This window comes from Coturnix japonica, chromosome 3, assembly GCF_001577835.2.
Source record: "Coturnix japonica isolate 7356 chromosome 3, Coturnix japonica 2.1, whole genome shotgun sequence".
Taxonomy (NCBI): Eukaryota; Metazoa; Chordata; class Aves; order Galliformes; family Phasianidae; genus Coturnix; species Coturnix japonica.
This window is the reverse complement of record NC_029518.1, coordinates 82217635-82231049: the sequence shown is the minus strand read 5'-3', so window position 1 is coordinate 82231049 and position 13415 is coordinate 82217635. Positions and strand designations below refer to the sequence as shown.

Below are 13415 nucleotides of genomic sequence, written 5' to 3'. Positions count from 1 at the left end.
TGCAAGGTTTAATTTAGGAAAATAACTCACTTTAAAGACTTTCAATAATTTTTACCACAGAATTCACAAATAATAGTATTCTACAATACCACAATCTCCCAATTCATGTTACAGTGACTTCACGTGGCCACTAGGGACTTCAAAGTCATTATGAACTGTAATGTTCATACATAGGTATGAGAAAACATCATTAACCCAGTGGTATTCTTTAGCTGCAGTTTTTTAGCATAATGCCTTTTTTCAGTCACTCTGTGTTTAATAATACCATAAATATATTCACATCTGGAAATTTTGTTTGTGTATGGGCACTAAATAGCTGTGATCTTCACCTACACAAACTCATTTTTTGCTCCAGTATTAAGTGAAAGGTAGCATCTAGTTTCAAAAACTACTGCAGCATATAGGCTATCATTTACTAACTTGAGAATCAGTATACAGACACAACTCGAATTGTCATGGTTTTGTAATTTTTGCTATTGGTATTCCACATCATGACATCATGTGGAGAACAGAGAAGAATTACACGCCCCAGAGGACCTCACAGTCAGAGAGGGAAATACGTCACAGAAGGGACAGTCTCTCTCTCTCTCACTGCCTGGCAGCGGGTGTGGATGTGCTTCCAAGCTGTGGCACCTTCTATTTCAAAGTAAGCTTCTTGGTCTCTCTCATTTTATTTGATTTATTAGACACAATTTCAATTAGATTGTATTATGTTGTGTTATCTTGCACTCTGATATCATAGTTAGTAAAACAATTTTTCCTCCTTAGATCGTTACCGCTGCTCTATTTGTTTCCTTGAGCTCAGCTCCCATCTCCCTACCTCTTCTCCTTTTCCTTTCCCATTTTTTGCATTCAGGGGGTCCATGGGCCTACTGCCTCCCTGTCATGGACATAGATTGATCTAGATAACTCTGTGACATGAATTAAGCTGCATTTTTTAATTTCATCAAATTTCTCACTCTTTATTAGGAAAGTAAAAAAAAAATACGTGCTGAAAACTCACCATTCTTAAAGAAATCAGCCCATAGCAAATACTATGATACAAAATTGCTTACAGATAGTGATAATTTGAAGTTTGTGAAAAGAAATTTGAGGCTTACTTCCTGTCTTCAAAAAAGTTCACGTGATTAATCTCAGCTCTCTTTTGCATTGTATTTACAGGCCTGCAACCTAAAGCTGTATCAATAAAGCTGCTATTGCAGATTTTACTGAATTACCTAAATAGTTTTGTAACAGTGACTCCATGGCAATGCTAATAATAACATGCTCCTTATCTAGCTCTTTCTATCATTAGTTTAACAGCATATAGAATTTAAATAGACTACGATCAAAAGAAAATCTTCAAAGTAATTTTCAATGCAACTGTTATATAAGGTAGGATACTACATATTTTATCATTAACAGATTTTCATAACTTGCAAAAACTTTCTGCTCTTCGCTTATACTTCGTATTGTTGTCAGTTCCCCCTTTGATGATATAATTTATAATGTAGATATTCTAATAGCATATCAAAAACCAGTATGCAAAACCCACTCATAATATACTTTATTTAACTTACATTAAGAAGCAAAACTACTTCCTCAAAAGCAAAGAGAGATTTGAAAGCAGAAAAAAATATCCCGAGTCCTTCTAATCATAAATTAATACTTGCCTATAATATTTATTTTTGAATAGGTGAACCAAAATAATATGTTCTGTCTTGTTCTTTTCTGCAAAACAATATTTATGTGGAACAGCTGAATTAAATTTTAATTAAATTTATCATAGAGTTCTGGAAAAATCCATGGTACAAGATGCATCATATTTTCAAACTTACATGAATTCAAAACATTTTGATTATAACTCATCCAAAAATCAAATGAATATTTGAGAGAAATCAAACGAATTCTAGTATTTGGGAACAAATGAAAGAACTTGCACATCCATTGACCCTGAAATACATTAAACTAGATTGTGAGCAGTCAGTAATAAAGGGAAAACATGTAATATGTCAAATCCAAGCAATCAAAAAAAGACAAGGATTGCTTAGTGCATTCTCTTCAGAGCTCTGATTCAGCTATACAGTACAAGAGAGAGCAACACATCAATGTCAAGAATTATAACCTTCTCCCTGACCTTCTTCCACTTACTGCCTGATAAATACCTTCTTGGCCTCTGCAGTGGCATAAGACAAACATGCCTTACTTCCACAATTATATACATGCCTACAATCACCTCAAATTCTGTTGAAACATCACTGCCATTGCTGGCAGAAAGAAAAATCCTTGTTGGCATATCTGACAATGTGAATGCCCATTAGTGTCCATTTCAGAAAGCTGCAAACTGAGCAATGTAAGAATTTCTTGACAGCTTGACCGAAAGTCATTGGGGGATTCTTTTTTGATTTCCTTCCTCCCATCGTACATGGCTAACTGAAACACACCGGTTTTTACTACACTACAAACGTTAAGGTGGAGTGAATCATTTCTATTTTAGTGCTGGTGTGTAGCAAAACTCAAGCTGTTGTTCCTCTCAGAACTGCATTCCTCAGATCAGTCTCGATAATGGATTTATCTCAATGTATTGCTGCATCAGCTTTTACTACAGTGAAACTGACTTTAACTGAGAGGTTCAAACAGCATGCTGCATGAGCAAATATTCATTATTTTCTTATATTTATTACATCACCCTTGTTCATGCATTAAAGGAAATATTGAAACTACTACTGAATCAATAAATGAGATTTTAGGACTAAGCTTACATATAGGTGCCCATAAACACAAATTAATGTTTGGATAGTTGATTCCTTTGCTCATTTACATTAAAATTAATTTTATTAAATAGAAGAAATATTTATTCTTTCTAATGTTGTTAATATAAGAAATACAATAATGCATTTTTACTGGACTTGATGGAAGTTGTGAAAATAAATAAGTTATGTATCCTATTACAGCTAGTGAAAAAAGGTCTGCATAGGAAAGATTAGCTTGAATGATTAATTCTTGTCTTTCTTACAGTTACGGGTTGCATACCACTTTATTTCTCACCACAGATACTGCAACCAGCTTAACACCTACAACCCTTCTAAATAACAAGAAACAATGTCACACAGCGGCTCTCAACAGTACTTACAATTATGTTATAACCAGAATGTTTTTTTCCTAAGGCAATGACCAGTTCCTTCCCTTAATTTGAATGAGTTCATGTATCTGACCTACTTAAATAATGAACTAATGAACAAAGAACCTGTCATTGGATGCCCTAGCATACAAAATGGGTAATGCCACTCAACTGGGACAATGAACTTGTATTCTTATGCCTAATTTATATACTTATACTGAACCTAAAAACATCCTAAAGTATGAAGGCTCATTTGCTATCTGCAAATGAGGAGGGCAACAGTAAGACAATGAAGAAAAGAATACAAAGTTCCAAGAAATAAAACAAGACTTATTAAATTATTTAAATTAATTTGGAGTATTTAACATTAAAATAAGCTTTGATCAGAGGCTGAAGCATTTATAAAGTATTTATGAAGTTTTTTAACATTACTGTAAAACAGTAAAGCAGAATGTAGTGTGGAATATATGTAATGAAACAGCAAATTAAGTATATTTTACTGAGTTAAAGCTATTTTCTGTAACACACAAACTTAAAAATCTCGCATCATCTACACTGAAGAATATACATTTTTTAAATAGAAATTCCCTTCCACTGATTCTAAGATACAAATGGGATATTTAATTTCTATTCTAGATAAATAATTTCAGTCCTGAACAAATAATTTAACAGTTGCTTAAGCACACTACTCCATTTATCTTGCTCCTTGAAATTTCTTCTGGGATTAAGAGAATGTTTCTAAATGATCCTCCTTCCTAGTGTCTTAATGAAAACTTCTTTCTTATAAATTTCTGAAAATTTGTCCTTCACCTCTCAAACATTTTTTCCATACATCATTCAATTTCCTCTTACCATGACTGCATGAATTAAACTACAAGCCCTATGAACTGAAGAACTGATAAATGGGAACAGTAGTGTTCAAAATCCATTGTTTTTCTGCTGTCCTCAAAAAATACAAATTGAAACAAGACAACATAGTACAGTCCTGCAAAACAGCTACTGATAACTTATAAAAAGAGGCCTTTTGTTACAGAATCACAGAATCATAGGGGTTATAAGGGACCTCTAGAGATCATCGAGTCCAAGCCCTTTGCCAAAGCAGGTTCCTTACACCAGGTTGCACAGGCAGGCATCCAGGTGGGTCTTGAATATCTCCAGAGAAGGAGACTCCAGAAACCCCCTGGGCAGTCTGTTCCAGTGCTCTGCCACCCTCACCATAAAGAAGTTCTTGCACACATTCGTGCAGAACTTCCTATGCTCTGTCTCTTACCCGCAAAGGTTTGGAACCACCTTGCCACTTTTCAAGGAAATATCCTTGTAATCAAAGCATACAAAGAATTTCATCAAAGAAGACAGATTTTCAAGCTCTCTTTTATAATTGCATTCCATAAAATTTTGAGAAGTACTGTAACAAAAACCAAAAACCATGTACTCCATCACCCATTTAAGTATCCCAACCAACAGCCTATATCCAAGAAAAAAACAAATCCACCTCTGTCCTTAAAATGAATACATTAAGTGCAGGTCTCCGGCTTCACAATGGGGCATCCTAAATATCACTGATTTACTTAGTTTTATACATCTGATTTTGAGTTATACAGTATTTCTGAGTAAATGTTTAAATATAAGCTAAATGATTGATCGCTTCACCTAGTATTTAGAATGCTATTCAAAATCCTGCTACAGCTGTTCAGTTAGTCTTATTAAATCGAACAGGCTTAGATATTGAGCTCCCATACTATGACTACTCAAACATTCAAATTTTTGCAAGAGGATGAAAGAATGTAATTAACAGGTGAATTTCATATCTGTAGAGCATCTTATAAAAAACATTTTGAATCTAGTCCTCCTTTTCTCTTGGTTTAATAGAAAAATATCTGATGTTCTAATACAGCATTTCATGTTGAAAAATGTTTCCAGACATCAGACATTTTTGTGCTTTTTTTTTTTTTTAGTAAGACAATCTATCAAAAAGCAATTCAATCAGAAAGACATTCTAAATTTTAAATTGATTTCTGAACTAAAGCTATTTATTTTTCTAAAGCTACTTCGAACAGTACATGTCTGAATGATCACAGGCTTCAGATTTCATAACCAAACAATAGCAACAACTGCACCTTGTTGCACTGAAATAGTATTTTCCTGTTCTGCCTCTTGGTCTAAAAAGGAGACTGTTCAGTACAAAGCAGTAACTTCTTGCTATGGTGATGTGCTCATTTTGTGTATTCACAGACACACACACACAGTTATACTGTACTCCAGTTATCCCTGCAGGGACCATATAACCACACACAAAAGCAAATTATTCTTTTCTGTCAGATTGTCAACAGAATAGTTAACTAAGCTCTGAATGTTGAATTTTGTTACCTTGACCTGCACTGAGCTGCATTTCTAAAAAGCCCAGCATTTAAATATTGGCACTGCTGAAGTCAGTAGATGCTTTAGCAGTGTAAAGTTGTGGGACTGGCAATTAGGAGATCAAAACACTTTTTTATAGAATGATAATAATAAAATTCATATGATAATAATGATAATAATAAAACTCATACAATAAAAGATATGAAATTAACTTCTAAATGTTAATTGCACAGTAATTTTCTAAAATAAATATTTACAGTCCAAACAAAATTGTGTGTTTATTACAGGATAAATGAAAGGCTTGAGCAGATAAGTTTTCAAAATCTTATCAGCTGGGGAGGTAGGCTTTATCATGGGAATGATGAGAAGAAGAGTATAACCGGCACGTCTTTGAGGACATATAGAATACAATATTAACGTGAACAGAGAGACCTCATAAAACATGACAACAGGATGGAAGGGCACTTGCCTCTAATATGTACACAAATACACCCAGACCAGGGATTAAGCAGGATGAAGCTCTACATGTTGTCAGAGAACTGTAACATCACCAAAATGAATTTGCTGTGATAGGACAACTTGCATGTCAGGTGTGCTGGACAGCTTTTCAGGAAAAAAGACAGGGATAGTCTTCTATGTGAAGAAGTTGGAATGTATGGTGCTCCATATGGAATGGTCAACAGACTGGGGGAGAGTTCATTGGTCAGGATCAGAAGAAATAAGAATGACTTTGTGGTGGGAATGTGTACTCAACTAGTGTTGTACACAGTGAGTACTCAATAGCAATAGGACAAGAAGGAATGGTTTTAAACTGAGACAGGGGAGTTTTAGGATAGATATTAGGAGAAGGTTTTTCACTCAGAGTGTGGTTGCCCAGGGAGGCTGTGGATGCCCCATTCCTGGAAGCATTCAACGCCAGGCTGGTTGTGGCTCTGGGCAGCCTGGTCTGGTGGTTGGTGACCCTGCCTGTGGCAGAGGGGTTAAAATTAGATGATCTTTGAGGTCCTTTTCAACCCAGGCCATTCCATGATTCTGTGGTTCTATGATCTGATACTCACAGACAAGAAATAAATGGTTAGTGATGCATTAGTCAGTGGAAGCCTTATCTGCACTGACAATGCACAGTGCATGTTAAGATCCTAAAGGGACTGAAGAAGGCAAATAGCTGTTTGCAGACCCTAGATTTTATGCAGAGACTTTGCTTTAGTCTGGGAGCTGGTGGGCAGATGACATGGCATCCCAGCCTCAGGGGGTCCTCAAAGTAGTTCAGGGACAGGAAACTGTACAGGGCTTTACGTACTGTATCCTTCAAGCACAGGAGTGGCCCTTATACTCAGGAAAGCTCACTGCAAAGCTCCTGTGCATAAAAGCAATATGGAGAAGCAGGGAGAAATTGACAGGGATAAAATTTGGAACCATTCACCAGTTACATATCTCAGCTGGAGCTGGGATTTACAAGGGACATAACTGTCTCAGACTTCACCATCAGGAACTCTCAAGCTTCTCTGTTTAGAGGCAATGGTTTGAGAGCAGAACTAGAAGTGGATGAGGAGCAACTCTGAGACTAATTAACACTCAATCCATGGGATAACAAACATACAGACTGCATCCTATGGTGCTGAAAAAAATTTGTTTGCATGTTTGGCAATTGCATCAATTTACTGAAAGGAAATTGAAGGAAAGAATAATACAGCAGGGGAGAAAAAAAAAAACAAAAACAAAAACAAACAAACAAACAAAAAACACAAAAACAAGGTGTTATCAGTTTGGTTTATGCAAATTGGCCAATGGTGAAATAATTTGTGGCTACCTATATTTTGGAATAAGATGAAACAAGTCAAAACATATATACACTAAAGCCCACATTTTTAGAATCTCATTCTGAATTTCTAGCTTGATTGATTATATGCTGCTAATCTGTGAACGCTGATTTCTGTCACTTCCTTTAAAATTTTGATTTAATAAATATCACTCATGTCAGGATCATGCTGAGTAGAGGCTGATAGTCTGAGAAGGAAAAATGAAGAAAAGAACACCTAGCACAAAACAAACAATAGAAGCAATCTCTCTATCTACACACATGCTTTTTTTCCTGAGAATTTTTTAAAGAGCAAGTAGTCTTACTTTTGTATTCCAGGTGAAAGCCAGCAGCAGAGACACTGATATCCGAATAGAAATGCAGATAGAGCTGGTTTGAAGTGCTGTTCAACAACGCAGGCACTGTAGTTCCTGGAAAAATAAAAGTTATGAAATAAACTGTAACATGCTGTTCTACCATAGGTTTTTATTGAAAAGACATAACCAGCCTCATTTTCTTCTCATCATGTGCATGGAAATCTCAAGTTATGATACTAAGTGGCTATGAAAATACAATCAAACTGGATTCTATTGTGAGTGAATGAAACCTTACTCATTCAGGTAAAAATAAATAAATAAATAACCCCAGAACATCAGTGTAGCTTTTGATTACAAGATCAAGCTCAGCAGCCTTTTTTTTTTTTTCAGTGTGCTACACAGAAAGCTTATCACTAATCTTGGATACATCATCATTAGCACTGATAAGTGTGACAGCACATTTTCTTTGTTTCCATACGACTGCTACGTCAATCAAATCATATAGTCCAATGCTGGCAAATCTGTTCTGCTAAGAATTACATCCTTTCTTCTGCATACCCTCAAAAACAGCATAATAAATGGTGGTCATACGAAAAATATTTTCATTTCTTATGGGCATTTGCTGTTTCTGTAGCAACTGAGAGCAGCCTAAGTATGATCTTTAAATTCACTCTTAAAAGAAATACTAGAAAGAACTATCCTCAAATTTCTACAATATAAAATAAGAAAAGTAAAATCTTTTGAATCTAAAACTGTAATAAGCAAAACCTTGATATAACAGTTAAAAAGATGGTTGGTCTTCATACATTGTAGCCCTTTAAAGGAGGCTTTACTGTCTCACATGGAAGCTCCAAGCATAGAATTTCACAAGCAGTACAGAGCATTTATGTCACACAATAATTAAAGTAGAACACAGAAAACAAGGAAACATCTTCTAAAAGAGGAATTTTCATGGTATCCACACAAAATATTTAGCTAAGGTGTCTTCTCAGTAAAGCTGAAGACACTCATAAATGTGGTCTTTTACAATATTTACAGAGACAGATATATCTGCTGAGTTTTACTACTTATGAAATTATGTCACATTGCTGGCACAATTTCGAGAACAGCAGATTTTATCCTATGTTAATATATTCTTTATTACTTTACTCCTACACTACACATTTCTGTTATTTCTATTAAGTCTTATGTTCATGACATGAAAAATAGAAGTCTACAGTAAAGCAGTGCTACTCCATCTCCAGTGAAATATTTTCTATTTTCCTGGAAATTAGGAAAACTTTTAAGTTAAATCAAGATGATATGCTTTTACAGTAGAAAAAGAAATTCTTTTGAGTCTTAAGTGCTGTTAAATAGGATGTTGCTAAATGGATCATTTAATCAGATTTTTATCTACCAGGTCGAAAGCATGTGCTGTACATTTCAATTGGCAAAGAATGATTATATTTCATAATCTCTTTCTTACTTAAAATTTAATATACAACATAATTATTAGTCTTTGATACAAAGGCTGCTTCAAAAGTAATGCTTACTTTTGTTACATAGGCCCACAACATCAGAAGCAGATGGTGGGATGTAAATAGAAGTTAAAATTTCCCACCAATATTTTGTTACATTTTGTTGCTGTGTGGTGGCAGAATAGTAGCCTGAAAAAGTGCACACAAAGTGAAGGTATGTGGAAAAAATGGCACATGCTGACATTCACTGATGCTTGCTGAATGTTTATGGAGACCAAACAGTGGATGTGAGCACAGTGAGGCAGTGGGTGGTGCATTTCAGTAGTGGCAACAGCAATGTGAAAGACAAACCACGTTCCAGATGGCCATGCAGATTTTTACAAGCACAGCATGCAGGCTCTTGCTCACTGGTGCTGAAAACATGAAGCTAAGGGTGGTGACTATTGTGAAAAACAGCTTTTTGTAGCTGAGAATTTTCTTTATCAAACACTTTTGTTGTGCTGTTTCTATCTGTTGTAGTTTCCATAGAAATAAATAGGAGACATTACTTGCAGAACAACCTATGTATAAAAATATTTTAATATGTAGACTTTAATACATGACAATTTATTACATAAATTTTGAAATGCAACATTAAATTGTTCAACTAAATATACAAATAAATATATTGTGTTTATTTTAGTTGATCATTAATCTGCACACACAATCCAGTGTGAATCTATTCTTTCAAAGTTTCCGAAGTCAGAAGAGAAGGAATGTTCCACCATTTGGCTACACCAGAAATAGATCAGGCAGTGTACATGATACAATCCATGACATAATCTCATTTTTTTTATTTTTTTTTTTTTCTTGGCTTGGTTTATAGAACATACTCTTTTGATAAAATTTGTTTAATAAAAGTGGAATAAAATCATATGTGTCTAATGTACTTGTGAAACAAGAAAAGACATCGTTTACTATGTCCCAATCACAATGATTTGTTTTGTTGTTTTTTTTTGTTTGTTTGTTTGTTTGTTTTTTTAGTCCAGTGAATTTGGGTAAATGGTGGATGCTTCATCTTTTTCTTGAGAAAGGAGAGCTAAAATGAATAAGCTAAGTCAAAGTTATAGTGGAAATTCCATGAATATCAGTACCATTTTGTATCACTGTATACTCTCTATAGGAGATATGGATTAAATAAATCACAATTTTTCAAAGTTACTGTCAACTAAATCCCACTAATGAAAGCTAAACAATTTTGCATATGTGCTCCTGAAAATCTCTCTTTCAATACTGATACAAATTTATAACACCTGAAGAACACTCCTCCTTATAATGAGTTTCATAATATCGTAAAATATACCATACAAATACACTCCTTGTGTATGTGTGAACATGCTTCTTGGGCATACACGGGAACCAATGATGGCTTCTCATGCACCTACAGTCTGTATGCTTAGATCAAAGCACATCCTTACCTGAAAAACTCCCAAGACGTGGTGCTGTCATATCTCCACCATCATATATTTCAAGAGAGTCCCAGTTATGTTCAGTGGCAAAGCTAATGACTTGGATCTGCAAAATGCCACCAAAAAACTTCTTTAAACAAACAGGCCTCGTGTATTTTTTAAATGTTCTAAAAACAGCAAAATGAAAGGTGAACATGTACTAAGGAGAATATAACTAAAGAGGTCCTAACAATAATAACAATTTAAAGAAGTAAACAAAACATTAACTGTAACTTTTTAAGTTGTCTTAACTTTTAGAAAATGTGAGTACAACAATAGGTGACTAAGAAGGATTTTGCCCATATGTTGTATGATTTTAAATAATTACTCAAAGTGCAAATAAGATGATAATGAAGGCCTCACAAGTCCTTTAGTAATATTCTAGCAGATAGAAAGGGTTGGCATTCACATATCACATTGAAGAGTTTGCGTTCAGTACTTTACATAGTTGAAAGAGAAAACTGCTTGTTAACTATTTTTCATGTCATCTGTACAGAAATTAAATTAAGCTAAGCAAAGAACAACAGTGAGATAAACAAAGCACAAATATTTGAAGCAACCCCAAAATGATGCAGCTGGTAACTGTTTTCTGACACTTACAAAGAAATAAACATTTCTTTTTTAAACTGAAATAAATATAACTTAGTATTCCATGCTTGACAGAATATAGACTTGCCTGAATACCTGATCCCTCAGTCACTATGATTTTCCACACACAGTTCAAGCTGTTACCATAAGGTTCAGGGTAACCTGGTGATAGAATAGTACCTCTCCGCTCAGTAAAATTCCCACTACATGGCACTGAAAGAAAGCATTATAATGAATTATTACAAAATTGTAATTATTTCAGAGAAAAGTAATGATAATATTATTAATACATTATCATAATTATCTTTCTTAATATAAACTTGCAAACATTAAATAATGAGTTGAACTCAGAAAGTAATGCTATCTAAAACTTATTAACAATATGCAGTATTCAGATACACCTTGCATGAATGAATCATTTCAAAGTTACCTTAATCTTGAAAAAGCCTAGAAAAACCTAGCAGCTCAACTTAGTTAAGTCTTACCAGCAGATAACAGCAAACAACTGTTAAATCAGAACATTAAACCCAAACTTGATTCACAGAAATCCTGTGAACCTACCTACAGCTTAGGATAGTTTTAACGTTGTACCTGGCTGGTAAAACGATGTGGAATATAACATATATTTTTAGCATATGTGGAATTGCTTCTTTATAGTTCAAAAGACCAGAACTAAGCTAAGCAGAAACAGAATGCACAGAAAACAGGACACCTACATTTATTTTTACAACACTCCAATTAATTGTATGGTAGATTCCTATGAATATCAGTGAGCTTTGGATACAAATCCAATGAAGGGTGAAGAAAATCTTTCAACATTTACAAGGACAAATATTATCCCATTGGAGGCTTGTTGATAAACTAGAAAATTAGCTAAGCTTAATAGAGCTGTCATTTCTCATTGTGTATTATGCTTCACTTGAAGGAAAAAAACCAAACAAAAAGAAACCAAAAACAAAACAACAACAACAACAAAAAAAAAAACATTTTATGGGTGATAGAAACATCCAACAAATACTGAATAATAAAACAGGTTAAGACACTTTTGGAGAATTAAAATCTGTCCTGTATTTCAAGCTGTGGATGAGTCATGAAAATAATGAATGTTCAAGAAAATGTGCATCTCACTTGTTCATATAATCTAAGTCATTACATGAAACACTATACTGCCTACCAGCCAGCTGGTTCTCAATTACTTTTTGATATGGAACACTGCTCTTTTAAATTGGGCATGACTGATATTAATCGAAGAAGAGTGAATGTCTGTTAAATACTATTTTCTGATATAGTTCCTGAATTCTAATTCAAAGACATACATGACAAAACAGATGAGTTTAAATGTAATTACTTACCTACACAGCTTGGTACTGTGTCATTCCACTGAGCTAAGGCATTAGGTACAGAATGACATCGAATAGCTTTTGAGCCTTGCAGCAGATATCCAGGACTACATTCAAATCGAACAACAGAGCCTGCTGAAAACTCAGACCCAATTCTCCTTCCATACCTAGGCTCTGGAACTGAGCTGCATTGTGTATCACTTGTGCGTGGAACAGCTGCATCAAAAGAAAAAGAAAAAAAAAAAAAAAAAGCTATGAACCCAAATGACAATCATCATCTAAAACATAAACAGACTGCTAAATATGCATATTGTTTCTTGTTGAAAATAGTTACATTCTATTTGTTCTTTTTGTTAGCTTTGTAAATGTCATATCAAAGACTAGACTAGCGTTTTCATGTCTGCTATCCGAATTCAGGTTTGTTTAGGTTGGGAAAGAGAAGCATGGGGAGACCTCATTGCAACCTCCTGGTACTTGAAGGGAGCTCACAAATGGGAGGGGGAATTGAATTTTTACATGGTCTGATAGTGATAGGACAGGAGAAGGTATTTAGGTTAAATGTTATGATGAAATTTTTTATTCAGAGGCTGGGGAGATGCTGGAGCACGTTTCCCAGAGAGGTTACAGATGCCCCATACCTGCAGGCATTCAGGGCAAAGTTGGGCAGCTTATGCAGGGCAGTTGTAACTGGATGACCTTTAAGGTACCCTCCAACTTAGACCACTCTACAATTCTATCAGTTTGGGCTGTGATAGCACTTCATCTGTGAGAGCACTTCATCACATGTGAGTGCCGTGTCAGCTCAGAGGGCAAGAGATGTGGAAATTAAAACCTCAGATACAAGATAACAATAAATATTTCATTCGCCTTCTTCACTTAAACAAACACTGATCCCTATCATCTAATTTATTTATTAAATGAGGAAACTTAGACTTCTCACTAGAGGCCAAGAGAAATAATATACTGTATC

At 34.7% G+C, this 13415-nt stretch overlaps 1 protein-coding gene across 1 annotated transcript in view; it reads right to left on the bottom strand.

Moving 5' to 3' along the window:
- CSMD1 (CUB and Sushi multiple domains 1) overlaps positions 1-13415 on the bottom strand; it is an 883217-nt gene that overhangs the window by 94403 nt on the left and 775399 nt on the right. The window contains exons 34-37 of the mRNA XM_015859302.2: positions 12458-12661; positions 11194-11318; positions 10488-10584; positions 7583-7687 (exon numbers count right to left, since the gene is read on the bottom strand). Of these exons, the coding sequence (XP_015714788.1) occupies positions 7583-7687; positions 10488-10584; positions 11194-11318; positions 12458-12661 (531 nt within the window). The remainder of the gene's footprint in view (positions 1-7582; positions 7688-10487; positions 10585-11193; positions 11319-12457; positions 12662-13415) is intronic.